The sequence below is a fragment of the Arachis stenosperma genome, chromosome 4, assembly GCF_014773155.1.
Source record: "Arachis stenosperma cultivar V10309 chromosome 4, arast.V10309.gnm1.PFL2, whole genome shotgun sequence".
In the NCBI taxonomy this organism is placed as follows: Eukaryota; Viridiplantae; Streptophyta; class Magnoliopsida; order Fabales; family Fabaceae; genus Arachis; species Arachis stenosperma.
Window position 1 is genome coordinate 144,242,977 of NC_080380.1, and position 12,905 is coordinate 144,255,881.

The 12,905-nt window shown below is 26.5% G+C and overlaps 1 protein-coding gene across 1 annotated transcript; it reads right to left on the minus strand.

Moving 5' to 3' along the window:
* Positions 1–7,360: 7,360 nt before the first annotated feature.
* LOC130975818 (glycosyl hydrolase 5 family protein-like) lies at positions 7,361–10,623 on the minus strand. The gene is made up of 4 exons (XM_057900549.1): positions 10,101–10,623; positions 9,209–9,606; positions 7,658–7,756; positions 7,361–7,558 (listed from the first exon to the last, which is right to left on the minus strand). The coding sequence occupies exons 1-4, from the start codon at positions 10,621–10,623 to the stop codon at positions 7,361–7,363; spliced, it is 1,218 nt and encodes a 405-aa protein (XP_057756532.1).
* Between the last annotated feature and the right edge of the window lie 2,282 nt (positions 10,624–12,905).

Here is a 12,905-nt window from a genome sequence, read left to right on the forward strand (position 1 = left end):
TCAGAATTAGAGGGTCTTAGCTTTTTTTCCTTTTTGGTTTTGTTTTGCTCTGTGTTTTTTCTTTTCTTTTCTTGTTGGGGTTCCTAACCCCCGTAGATCACCAAATAAAAAAAAAGTAAGGATGTTTAAAACTTTTTATAAAATTAAATAAAAAATATATTTTTATTTTTATTTAATTAAAGGGGTATATTAGTAAAAGTGATGATATAATATATATTTAAAAAAGAAAAAATTAAATGCTGATGTGGAAAATAAATTTCACGTGGCTTGTTACTACTTGTCCATATTTTAAACATATCGGTACGTATGAATTTATCATCGTACCGTAACAAACACCTTTATTTTATTTTCAAAATTTAATATAAAAATTCTATTTAATAGACTAACATATTTATTTCACAATCAGAATCTGTGCATTTAATTATAATGCTTTTAAAATTAAAAAAGAAAATATTAATTAATGATAATGATATAATAACTTGATTATCTAATATAAAAATAAATAATTATGTACAATTTTACGTATAATTTGAATAATTTATGTTTAGTATAATTTATAATAAATTAGAATATTATCCTTCTCCTAATAATATAATTACGTACATTTCTATTATTTATTGTTTTAAAATATTAATACAACATTCTAACTTTAATAATATACAAATATTATTTTTTTTATAATTATGTATTAATATTTATGTTTCTTCCATAATATTTACTATTAATATTATATAATATATTGATATATATATAAAATATTATGCAAAACATATATTTAAAGCATCCTTTTTCTTATACACATTTAATATTATTGAAAAATAAATACTATTATTATTTTAAATGATTCATTTTTTATGCATGGATAGCTTGAAAGTATATTAAAATAATATAACATATTATCGTATTAGTAGTATTTTTAACTCAATTACCTGGATATATTTAAATAAGATCAAAAACTCAAATAAAATAAATAAAATTAAAAATAAAAAGATTAAAATATCCAAATTTAATAGTTAAAATTTATTAAATTCAAATATAATTAGCATCGAGATAAAAAAAACTAATTTAGAATAAAATATCATGAATATAATACATTATAAATAATTGTATAAAAAATAATTATGCTGTGTAAGGATAAAAAAGTAGAATAAAAACACTCATTATATAATTAAAAAAAATAAGATTAGATTCATAAAATAATGACAAAATTATGATTTATACCTTAAAAAGAAGCAATTTCAATAAAAAAAAGTAAAATACATTATCATTATATGAAATTGTTAAGAAAGAAAAGAAAGTAAAATAACAACAAAATATTTTGTCTTAATAAAAAATCAAGCTCTTTTTAAAAAAATAATCTTACCCACATTTTATTAGACTGGTGGTTTTAATATATGAATAAATTTAATCTTACTTTAGTAAAATAAAGTTCATTATTTTTTTGTTGAACTCTTACATCTGCGTAATTAAAACTTGTATCACTAAATACAACTTAACGTGATATTTGATGGACGTGATGCATTGTAAAAAATTACAACAAAGGACAATCACACTGTAAAGTTAGATGAAAAAATAAATTTTAATAAGAATAATCATCTAATTATCAAAAGAATAAGAGAAAGACATCAACAAAAGATAATACAAAATTATAATTTGTATCTTAAAATGATTAATTTCGATAAAAAAATGAAGGATATTTTTATTCTATGAAGCAGTCAAAGAAAAATAACAAATTAAAAAATTAAACAAAATGTTTTTGCTCTAGAACTTAGACTTATAAGCGATAAAAACACTATATATCCTTTAATCGTACGAAACTAATTATGAAAATGTTCAATCAATATATGTGTTATTAATATACACGTGTATAACAAAGTTATAAACCTAAATAACTAAATTAAATATGATATAAATGTTAATTATGTATGATTGACAATTATATTAGAGTGATTGATAATTAGAATTATTGACAATTAATATAATTAGAATTAGAGTAAAATTTCACTTCGGTTTCTAATTATTTTGCTAACTCTCATTCCACTTCTTATCGATTGGAAAATGACATTACGACCCATAATGATTAATTAATTCTGTTAGACATTCTACCCCATTCGTTAATGTTTTCATTTAGAGCCAACAGATTTTGCCTACGTGTTACGTTAGCTAATAATGACATGTCAAGGAACCATTTTAAAGGACAAAACATATGCTACAGAAAAATAGGACAATAAAACCTCTAAAAAAAATTTTAGAAGACACTTAAACCCCTAACTAATTTAAATATAAATTAAACCTATAATGAACCATGAAGTAGGACAAATATCCCTAAATTTCAACATGTCATTGTACCTATAATGATTTATAATTAAAATGATTGAAAATTAGTATAATTATTAAATTTATTAAATGCTAATTTTTATATAATTAAAAAAATACTTTTTTAAAATAAGTTGAGAAGAAGGAGACATGCATATCAGTATTAAAATGTGCTACGTCAGCATTCTTGACGTCAGAATGCAACCCGTTATAGAATAATATAATGATTCGGCAAGATATAAAATTGCCACACCAAAAAACTAAGTTAACATTTATTCCCATCAATAGCATTGCATTGATGCGCTAGAAAGCTCATAGTTTCAAAAAAATACAATAGGTTATAATCTTTAATAATACGAAATTAATTATAAAAATTATGTATTGATATTAATATCAATTTGTCACTAATAAAACACGCACGTGCATTATATAGCACATTTTAACAAAATTATTTAGATTAGTATCATATTTATGGCAATTAAAATTATAAATTTACATTTAATTATTTATTATTGATATCAATATCAATTTATTATCGATTATTATGTTGGATTAAAAATTATATTATAATAATTAACAATTGAAATACTTGAAAATAATTAAAATAATTAAAAATATTAATAATTGACAATTAATCTTATTATACATTAGATGTTAATTTTAATATATAATTATAAAAAATATATTTTTTTAAAATAAATTTAAAAAAATGCATGTATACTAGTAGTACCAAAATGCGCGCGTCAGCATATTTAATACTAAAATACTATCTATTGTAAAATAATATAATGATGTGTCAATCATCAATAACAATCCCTAAATTGTGTTTATAAGTTATAACACATATATCTATTATCTATATAATAATATTATTAAAATTAAATTTCTTCAACTAATAATATAACTGATATGATATATTTCTTGATTTATTTTATTAATTTATTTAAATATGTCAATTAATTAATTATTTATTTTATTTAATTGATTTAAATATTAAATTATTGAATATTTTTTATATTACATAAATTTTAATTAATTAATTATATTAACTATTTGATTTAATTAAAATAATAAATTAATTTTGTTTTGATTTGTAATAATTTTTTATTCTATGTATTTTAATTAATAATTTTGAAAAATATTATAATTTTTATATAATATATTTATAAAATATTTTTTATTTATTTAATTTATTTTATTAAATCAAATAATTATAATTAATTTATTATATTAATTATTTAATTAATTTAAATATATATTATTTAATTTATTATCACATTAATATTTGAAACCGTTATAGCCTACTTTTTTTTATATGAAAGTAAAAGTAGTAATATATTTTAATATTATAATTTTTGGTGTTTTTTAAAAGTGTGGAAGATACACAAATCGAAAGGTTCGATTTCTATACTTTAAATTTTTTAATTTTTTTAAGAGAAATACTTCGATCCAATATCTATACTCTCACAAATTTTTCGATCCGATTTCATAAATTTTTCAATCCTATTTTTATTTATCTAATTAAATAGTTCCACAATTAAGACTAATATCTTACCAATCTATATTTAAAAAAAAAACACTATTGCTACTCCAATATTAAAAACAAAATCTGACAAATCAATGTTGGGAAAGAGATAAAGACGTTCTCCTATGGGTCGACGTTTTTTTTTTTTGGGGCTAACTATGGGTCGACTTTAAAACCTAGCACGCCTATGGTGATTCCATGTCAGCAGGTGGGATCCGTGTGACGGGATGCAATAATAGATGAGATCCGTTTTAACTTTTAAGTAGTGGACTGGGTAATTAAGTAGGTTTTGTTGGGCTTTTCGATGGATTCTTCTGCATTCCAGAATTGTTATTAGGAATAAATAGTTATTTTTTATTATAAAAAATTGAAGTGCTGATAATATTGATTATAATTAATTTAAATTAATTTTATAATTATAAAAAAATTGTATCGTTTAACATTTTTAATCAAACGTCAATTTTTTAAATTTAAGATTAGTTTGATTTTTTATGTAGCTATTTATTATCCAATCAGGGACGGATCCAAACTCAGCAATGAGGGAGCACTTGCTTCCACGGTGTTATTAATTTTTGTTTTAAAAATATAGTTATATATAATATGCCCACACTTTAAATTTTAAATGACCCCACTACAAATAAAATAAATTCAATTAGCTAAAATTTTAAATTTATTTTTTTTATTTTTCTATCATTTTAATTATTATTTAACCTAATCAAATTTAATTATTGTACCATTACTCCTTTATTCTCTTAAACCCTTTTTTTATTTTTATATTTTCAACCTTCTTTTTCTATTCCTTATTTAGTGGTCATCTTCTTTTTATCAAAAAATAAATTTTAAATTCTCTAATTTTTTTATATAGCTCTCTATGACTCTATGTATCTTTCAGTTTTATTATTTCTCTTTTTTATATTTTTAATTATAATTTTTAATTCAAACAATTATAGTTTAGGTATTAATTTAATATTCTATTTTTTTCGTGACTTTATATATTTTATTTTATTCTCGATCTATTCATCCTTATTACTTATTTTTTTATCTTTTGTTCTATTATATGTACTTATGTTGCATATAAAATTTTAAAATAAACTGATTAATTTACCAATTTAAAATATTTTTTATTTTTAAAAATAATGATAAAAAATATTTTAATTACAATATATAACTAAACAGATGTATAAAATCTTTCATCTAACATTATATTAAAATTAAATTAAAAAATATATAACAAATTTAATTACTTTAAAAAGAAATAAAAAAAATTTATAAATTATGTTTCTATTATTTTATATAAACATACTTTTTATATAAAGATTTAATTTTTCTAGTATTTATATATAATTCTAATTTCAAATTATAAATACTAATGTATCATTAAGCATTAATATGCCAGTTAATTGACTTAATTCAGTCTTTTTTTATTAAATGTGTATAAAAAAATTAGTTAGAATAATAAGTTATCTGTAGTTTAATAAAAATATTTTAATTTTAAGTTTTAAAAATAAAAAAATATTTTTTTATAAATTATATATAATGAATAGTATTTTAAGAATAAAAGTATTTCCTAACTATTTCTAATTTTTATATTTTCGTATAATTAATAATATTTAACAAAACTTATTTAATATATATATATATATATATAATTTTTTTTTTTTTTGCCCCCACTCCTAAAATTTTCTAGGTCCGTCATTGTATCCAATGTATTGTTATTTTATTTCAATTTAATAATAAAATAATATTTTGCTAAACTAATTACACATCAAGTTTCTTGGTACTATCAATGGTGATGTCGATTTTCTTTTAATACAACCGATGTTGTCGCTCTTTACCAACATTCATCATTTGTGAACATTGCTGGTGTAGTCGCCGTCGCAAAAGTCTTCTTCGTTGTGCATTCAGAGTTTACGTTTCCGTCGTCACCCTCATGCCTATGTTTTGGTTAGTGCTTATTTCTACTCTTTTTTTTTCCATCATTGTTTTCATTTTTTAAGTTAGGACAAATGCTACGCTATTGCAGAATTTTAATTTACTAATGATTTTCTTTGAAAATATTACAAAATTTTACTAATGAGGTTATTATTTGTTGATAATTGCTTATTAAGTTATTAATTTTAATACTTTATTCATTGTTAATTTAGTAATTTTTGTTTGTTGTTAGTTCTTAATTTGAATGTTCTTGATTAATTGCTGTTAGTTTAAAAAAGACTTACTGCACTTTACTTTTCTCTATATGTAATGGTGGCCAGTGCAAACTGAGAATAAAGTAATTTTATAGGTTGACATAACTACGAATATAATTGAAATATTGAATGAAACTGAATTATTTGTATATATATTTTATATTGTATTCACTTGAAACAAATTTTAAGCACCGTTATGATTTATGCATCGTGAGAATTATATATACTATAGGAATAGTAACTTAATTTTGAGAATAGGAATTTTTTCAATTTTGATTTCGCATAGTGTCTTATATAACCAAGACATTATTGGTCCACACTTACCACTCTCTATTCATCATCTTTGCTTCCCGTTGTCTCATCTCATTCTCAATATTGTATCTTCTTCTAAAACCATATCTTTCATTTATATGCTTATAACAATGAATATCTTAGATATATAAGACAATTCCATAAGTAAACTAAGAAATTTTAACAAATTTATATTCTTCTAGATATTATATACATTTAATTAGTAGATGAGATTAATTATTTAACAGCTAGATATAAATCATGATGACTTATTATATTGGCTTTAATGCCAATGCTTAGCAACCTAGTACTTCCTACTTCAAATTCTTATTTTCTCTTTATTTATTTTAAATGCACATACTTTTCATATTGTAGGAGTAGTAACTTGAAATATCTGATTCCTATGATCTTTATTATGATAGTGATTGTATTTGTTGAAGTTCTTTTTTTAGTATAAATTTACATATTAATTATTTTATTTATTTTTTTAATTGAATATTTAGTTTAAGTTTTTTAGCAATTAATCATGTTAATTCTAGTATGAGTTTTAATATTGTGTATATTAAGGTAGATGGCAGTAACAACTTATACAACTCTATTCATACACAATGGTAGAAGGTTTGTAAAATATAACAATGAAAATGTGGAATATGTTGGAGATGATGTTAATGAAGTTAGAAGGGTTAACGTTGACACATTAACAACTTCTTCGTCAAGGATCTCTTAAGGGATATTGGATATACTTTTGTGAATGAGTGCTATTAGTTGAGACTCAGTAAGAAGCTTAAAAATGGGTTGAAATTACTGATGATCGACATTGATATAATTGAGATGTATGAAGTTGCCATAAATCATAATAGGCGAATGAATGTGTTTACTGAACATCCAATTAGTCTTCCTATGCTAGTCGAAGATGATGAAGAGCATTTTAGTGAAGATGATGTTGTTGTTATGGAAGTTAGGAATGTCACTGTAGAGAAGATGGATAGCAAAGAGGAAGGAAAAACTAAGGAGAGTGGATAAGTTAAAAATGTGGCCTAAGTCAATGAACAAAAAATTTCATTCCTAACCCATTAAATCTCATTCTCAGCCCATTAAACTTCAATCCCAGCCCACTGAAAACCACTCCCAGCCCATTAGAGCCTTCTCTCACCCTAACCCAAACTCTGAAGAATTCACTGCAGCACACACCAAGTATCATCCCTACTAGAAAGCAAAGCTCCTTCTCTCCACATACCTCCTAGCAATGAACCAAGCTCAAGCAAAATTCTTGATCCAAAAACTTAGCAAGAAACAAATACATTCAGTAGGATGAATGAGCTATTCACACAATATGTACCTGAACTAATAGTTGAACAGCAACACCAAGCAGGATCCGCATCAGGTTCAGCCTCAGTTCCTCAATCCCAATCTCAGGCTGAAACAGAGAGTACTCCAACTGAAGAAGTGAGTAAGAGCAAGAAAAAAATCAGAAATGTTAGAAGGCCTGCTCCTACAGGTTCAACAAGTGTATTTGGATGTCGGAATGGAGTTTGAAAACATAGCATTATTCAAGAAAGCAGTAAGAAATTACAACATCGCCATTAGATGGAGCATTTTCTTCCTCGAATTGATCCGAAACGATCAAAAGTCATATGTTACGACGAGAATTGCCCATGACAGATTTATTGTGTCTGAAGAACTCATCCCCTAAGCTATCAAGTGAAGACCTTTGTTGATCCACACATTTGTACAAGAGACTAACAAGTGCAAATTAGCTAATGAAAAATGGGTAGTGGGTGAATTAGAGAAGAAGATGAGAACTCATCTAACGTTGACAGTGAAAGAGGCTGAGTAATTCTCCAGAGTAGAGTATGATATAAATGTAAAGGAGAGAAAGATCTACCAGTGTATAGTCAAAGTTATAGAGAGAATTGAGGGTTCGGAGAAAGCACAATATTCATTGCTTCGAGACTACAGAGATGAGATTTTAAGGTGTAATCCTAGTTCAACTGTCATTATATATTGAGACAACACCGATGCCTGATTTAGACAACTTTTTTAAGAGAATATATATTTATCTTGATGCTTGTAAGAAGGATTTTTTAGGTGGATGTCAACTATTTATCTACTTGGATGGGACGTTTCTTAAAGAGTATTAGGAGGGGCAGCTATTAACGGCAATTGAACATCAATCACTATTCAATTAAGAGTACACTGATGGCAGAACTGATAATTTCATAACGTGAAAAAAAAAACTAAAATTTGATAACCTCGAAAAAAGTATAAATAAGTAAGCTTATTAAAATGGTACAAGACTTGATGAACTGTAACATATTTATATGCGTTACTTGATCTGAAATTTGATGATGAATAGCTATAACATATTTATATCCTTTATAAGATTGTACAATTTTTTAGTGTTGTGTAGCTGTAACATATTTATATGATTGTACTATATGTTAGTATTATAATGTATAACTGTAATATATTTGAGTTGTGTTGGGTATCATAAGATCTTATTCCTGCTCGATAGAAAGTTATGCCAGGATCACATTACAGATTTTGTTTTAGGTATATATATATAGCAGAATTTTGCTAAGAAATGAAATGATCTTGAGTTCAAAGGACCAATATTCAGCTATGCAAAAGCCATGATTCTCCAAAAATTTGATGCTATCATGGACAAAATTAAGAGGATTAACTCTCATACACATAAATCAATATAGTTTACGCCTATATTTTTTAGAGTTTGTACATATGAATTAATAAAATAAATTTATTCGTTAAAAATAATTTAATGTTTGTACTAATTAAATGATGGCAAAAAATATTAAAAGTTACTGTCTACAATAATTTTTTGTATATAATTACGATAAAAATAACATAATTATTCAACATTTGTTGGAACCAATTGAAACCATTGTCTCTGGGGATTATCCAAACACCCAACATAATCTCTAACACAAATGCATTTATTTGTGACTAATATTGATGAGTTTCTATCTTTGTCTAAGCACAATCCGATATTGTCTTGTAAATGCAAACCAGAATCAGATATGAACTTCCAAGAAATACTTAAGTCACTTGACGAGCAATCAGATGAGAGAACAGCAGGATCACCCTCTTTTCCAAGAGATTTCAAACAATGATCTCCATTCAATTTGATCTTGTCTCCCTCTTGATTCCACCCACTTGCTTTTTTACAATCACCAAGTTCAATTTGGTTGTAGTTTTGATCAGCTTTCACACATAGCCCACTTTGTGGGTGATACAAGATGTGGGAATATGGTGCCTTTGAAGATGGATCTGTACAAATTAAACTTAATTAAACCTCTAATAATAATAATAAACAAACACATATATTCATTAAGTTTGTGCAATGGTATGCATAACATTAATCGAAATCAATATTAGTTCAAATATAATATTAAAATTCTTTTGATAATTAATCAAGAAATTTTCACTATCATCGTGACAAACTTGTTTGACTTTTATAATGACTACCTATATAATATTTAATAACATGGTATTGAGAAATGATTTATTATCTTTTTTAATTAATTTTATTTTTAAATCACTTTAGCCAGTAGCCACTACTATAATCATTATAATTAATGGCTATTTTTGTCTTTATTATTCAAAAAAAATTATAATACATTTTAAAAATATTAATTTTGATTAAAAATAAAATAAAATATTTGAAATAAAAAATATTTTTAAAAATTAAAAACAAAATTAAAATTTAGCCCAAAGTTGAGAAGCTAAAACCATAATTTATCCTATGATATTGTACCGCATACCTTGAAGTGTGTTTATCAATAACTGAAATCTCTGAGGGAATTGAGGGTAATTTGATCCATTCCAATAGAAGTTGAATAAACCACAACCTTCATCATGATCAACTATCCCCTCTCTGAAATAATAGCTACCATGCAATCCCCACCAACACCAATCAATGTCTCTCTCAGCAAGGAAAGTCAACATGCAAGTCAACCATGTCTCGTCACTTGGTATTCTTGCAGTGAAATCCATCCCAAACTCACCAAAGTACAAAGGGGAATCATAATGATCATCACTAAGGATAAAACCGTCTTTTTTCTCTAGATCACTCTTCACTGCAGCACACATAGTATTGATTGGTTCATGGTCCCAGGTTGGGTTCCAATAAGGGTAGTGATGTGTCTCAAACACAACCTTGTTCTTTGGTTCTACGTTCAGTGGAGTTTCCTTCAAGAATCTAAGATCGGATGCGAAGTCAAAACCTGAGAAGATCATCAACAAGTTTGGGTTTTCTTGGTGAATGGCTAATGCTGCTTGTCTCATGTAACGAAACCAATCTGCTGCATTTTGATTCGGGCCATGAATTTCATTCCGCAAGCTAACTGCAACGACCTGTTGGGTTCAATAATATCAATTTCAAATTAGTCATCCATCCTTGATTATTAGTTGATCTGAGACAAGTGGTTACTGGTTTCATGTTATCAGAATTTCTATATCAACAATTCTAGGGAACCAACTCTATATAAGTCAAGAATCAACCAACTGGTAAACCAGAGGTACCGGTGACTTTAACCGGATGTTGCTACTAATAGGCACACGGATGTTTCTTTTTCTTGTAAATTGGATGGTTTTCGATATGATTTCTATGTTTCATGTGTTACGCATTAATAAAACATAATTAATTATATGGAACCAACTAATGAATGATTAAAGCATCTGTTCCGTGATTCTCTCCTATCACTAGCGTATCTTCTCTCATGTTTTAAACGTGGTCAACAATAATTTAAAAAACAAATTAAATTATAAATTAATAAAACTAATTATGATTAATTATGTTGTTCTATTCTTGGCTGATTATTAGTTGGTTCATATACTTTTCCTTTCTATATATATTAAGAGAAAAATAGAATTGGTTTTGTGAGGAGAAGAATTTAGAATATAAAAGAATAAAAAAATTGTATAAGATAAATAAAAAAGTTAAAAATTATTTGTATACAACATTTTCTAAGCCTAAGTAAATAATATAATATGTGTGTGTTGAGTTAAGAAATTAACTAAATTAATTAATGATGACAAACATTATTTTTGAGCAAAATAAATAATTAGTGTTGATTAATTATATCTACTTATTAACTAATTGTTTATTGTTGCAGGCCAAATGTTAATAGCCCAAATGGAATAAAAGGCATTCAGCAAAGAATATTGGGCTGAAAGCAAAATAAAGAGCCCAAGCAAAAGCAAAGGAAGAAACCAAAGAAATTAAATCGGGCCATGCATACTAATACCCGATCCAAGCCCGAACTGGTTTCAGAATTGAAATTCCCTCTCTCTTGCTTAACTAAAAGCAACGTTCTTCTTCCTTCTAATCAAGTCACATCAAGATTTCAGAAAAAGCAAGAAAGAGAAAAAGAAGAAAAGCTTCTTCCATAAGCCATTAACCAAAGAAGCAAGAAAGAGAGAGTTGAAGCTTGAAGCACAGAAGCTAAAACAGAAATCCCAAGCTAAATCAAGCTTAAGAAAGGTAAACCATATCATCTTGCATGCATCAGATCTTCATCTTTTCTTCCCTACTCTCTGCTCTATCCGAAAAATGGCTTTGAAGGGAAAGTTGTTCTCTGCCCTATTCTGTTGTGTATCTACGGTCTTAATCAAAACTTGGGGACCAAGCTGGTGTTCAAGGGTTCAGATTTGGTTGACCATTGGAAAACAATTTTGGTTACTCCTTTGTGGCTTTCGGTCAAGATGGAAAAGTCAGAAGAAAAGGTGCTGCTTTGATGATTGAGAAGAAAAAGTGAGCTTATGGGTTGGTGAAGCTCAAGGCTCAAGATGTTGACCTTGGAGGAAGAACCAAGGAACATGCAAGGAGATAAAAAGAAGCTTGTTGTTCATTCTAAAGCAAGGAGAGATAACCAGTGAACTTGAGGTGTTTGTTCTGAGAGAGCTCTTTGAAGAAGTTCAACTAACTAGACAGTGTAACCTATTTCAAAGGTGCATTCCGCCAGTATGAAGAACTAAATCAGAGGCTTGCTAATCTGGTTTTTCGCATAGCACAGAGGCTGTTGATGAAGTCAATCTCCTTCATGTTTTTCTGATTGTAATGTACTTTTCTAAGCTTATCTTTCTGTAATTTCTTGAGAGAAAAGCCTAGAGTTATTTTCAGATTTCTTTAGGTTGGTTAAGTGTCTTGTATTTTGAACCTGTTTGGTATCCCTTTCTTAGTTGGGTTAGCACTAAAAGTAAATAGTTAGGTGTTAGCATAGCCAATGTCAAGTTAGGCTAGAACTTGAGTGTGAAATTGGTGTATGTAATACTGTTAACTATAGTGAAATTCTTCCACATTTGTGGAGGAGACTGGATGTAGGTTGCATAGCACAAAGCAACCGAACCAGAATATATGCTGGTGTTAGCTTTTTCTTCTCTGTCATGTTCTGTTTTCTGATATTCATGAGACAAAAATAAATTGTCTCATAAATTTCCGCTGCTAAGTTCAAACAGAATCAGATTTGTAACTGTGATTAAAAAGGGTCAAAACAGCAACTGTAAAAGGAAGGCATAGATTCAACCCCCCTTCTCTAAGCCTACCACAACCTTCAATTGGTATCAAG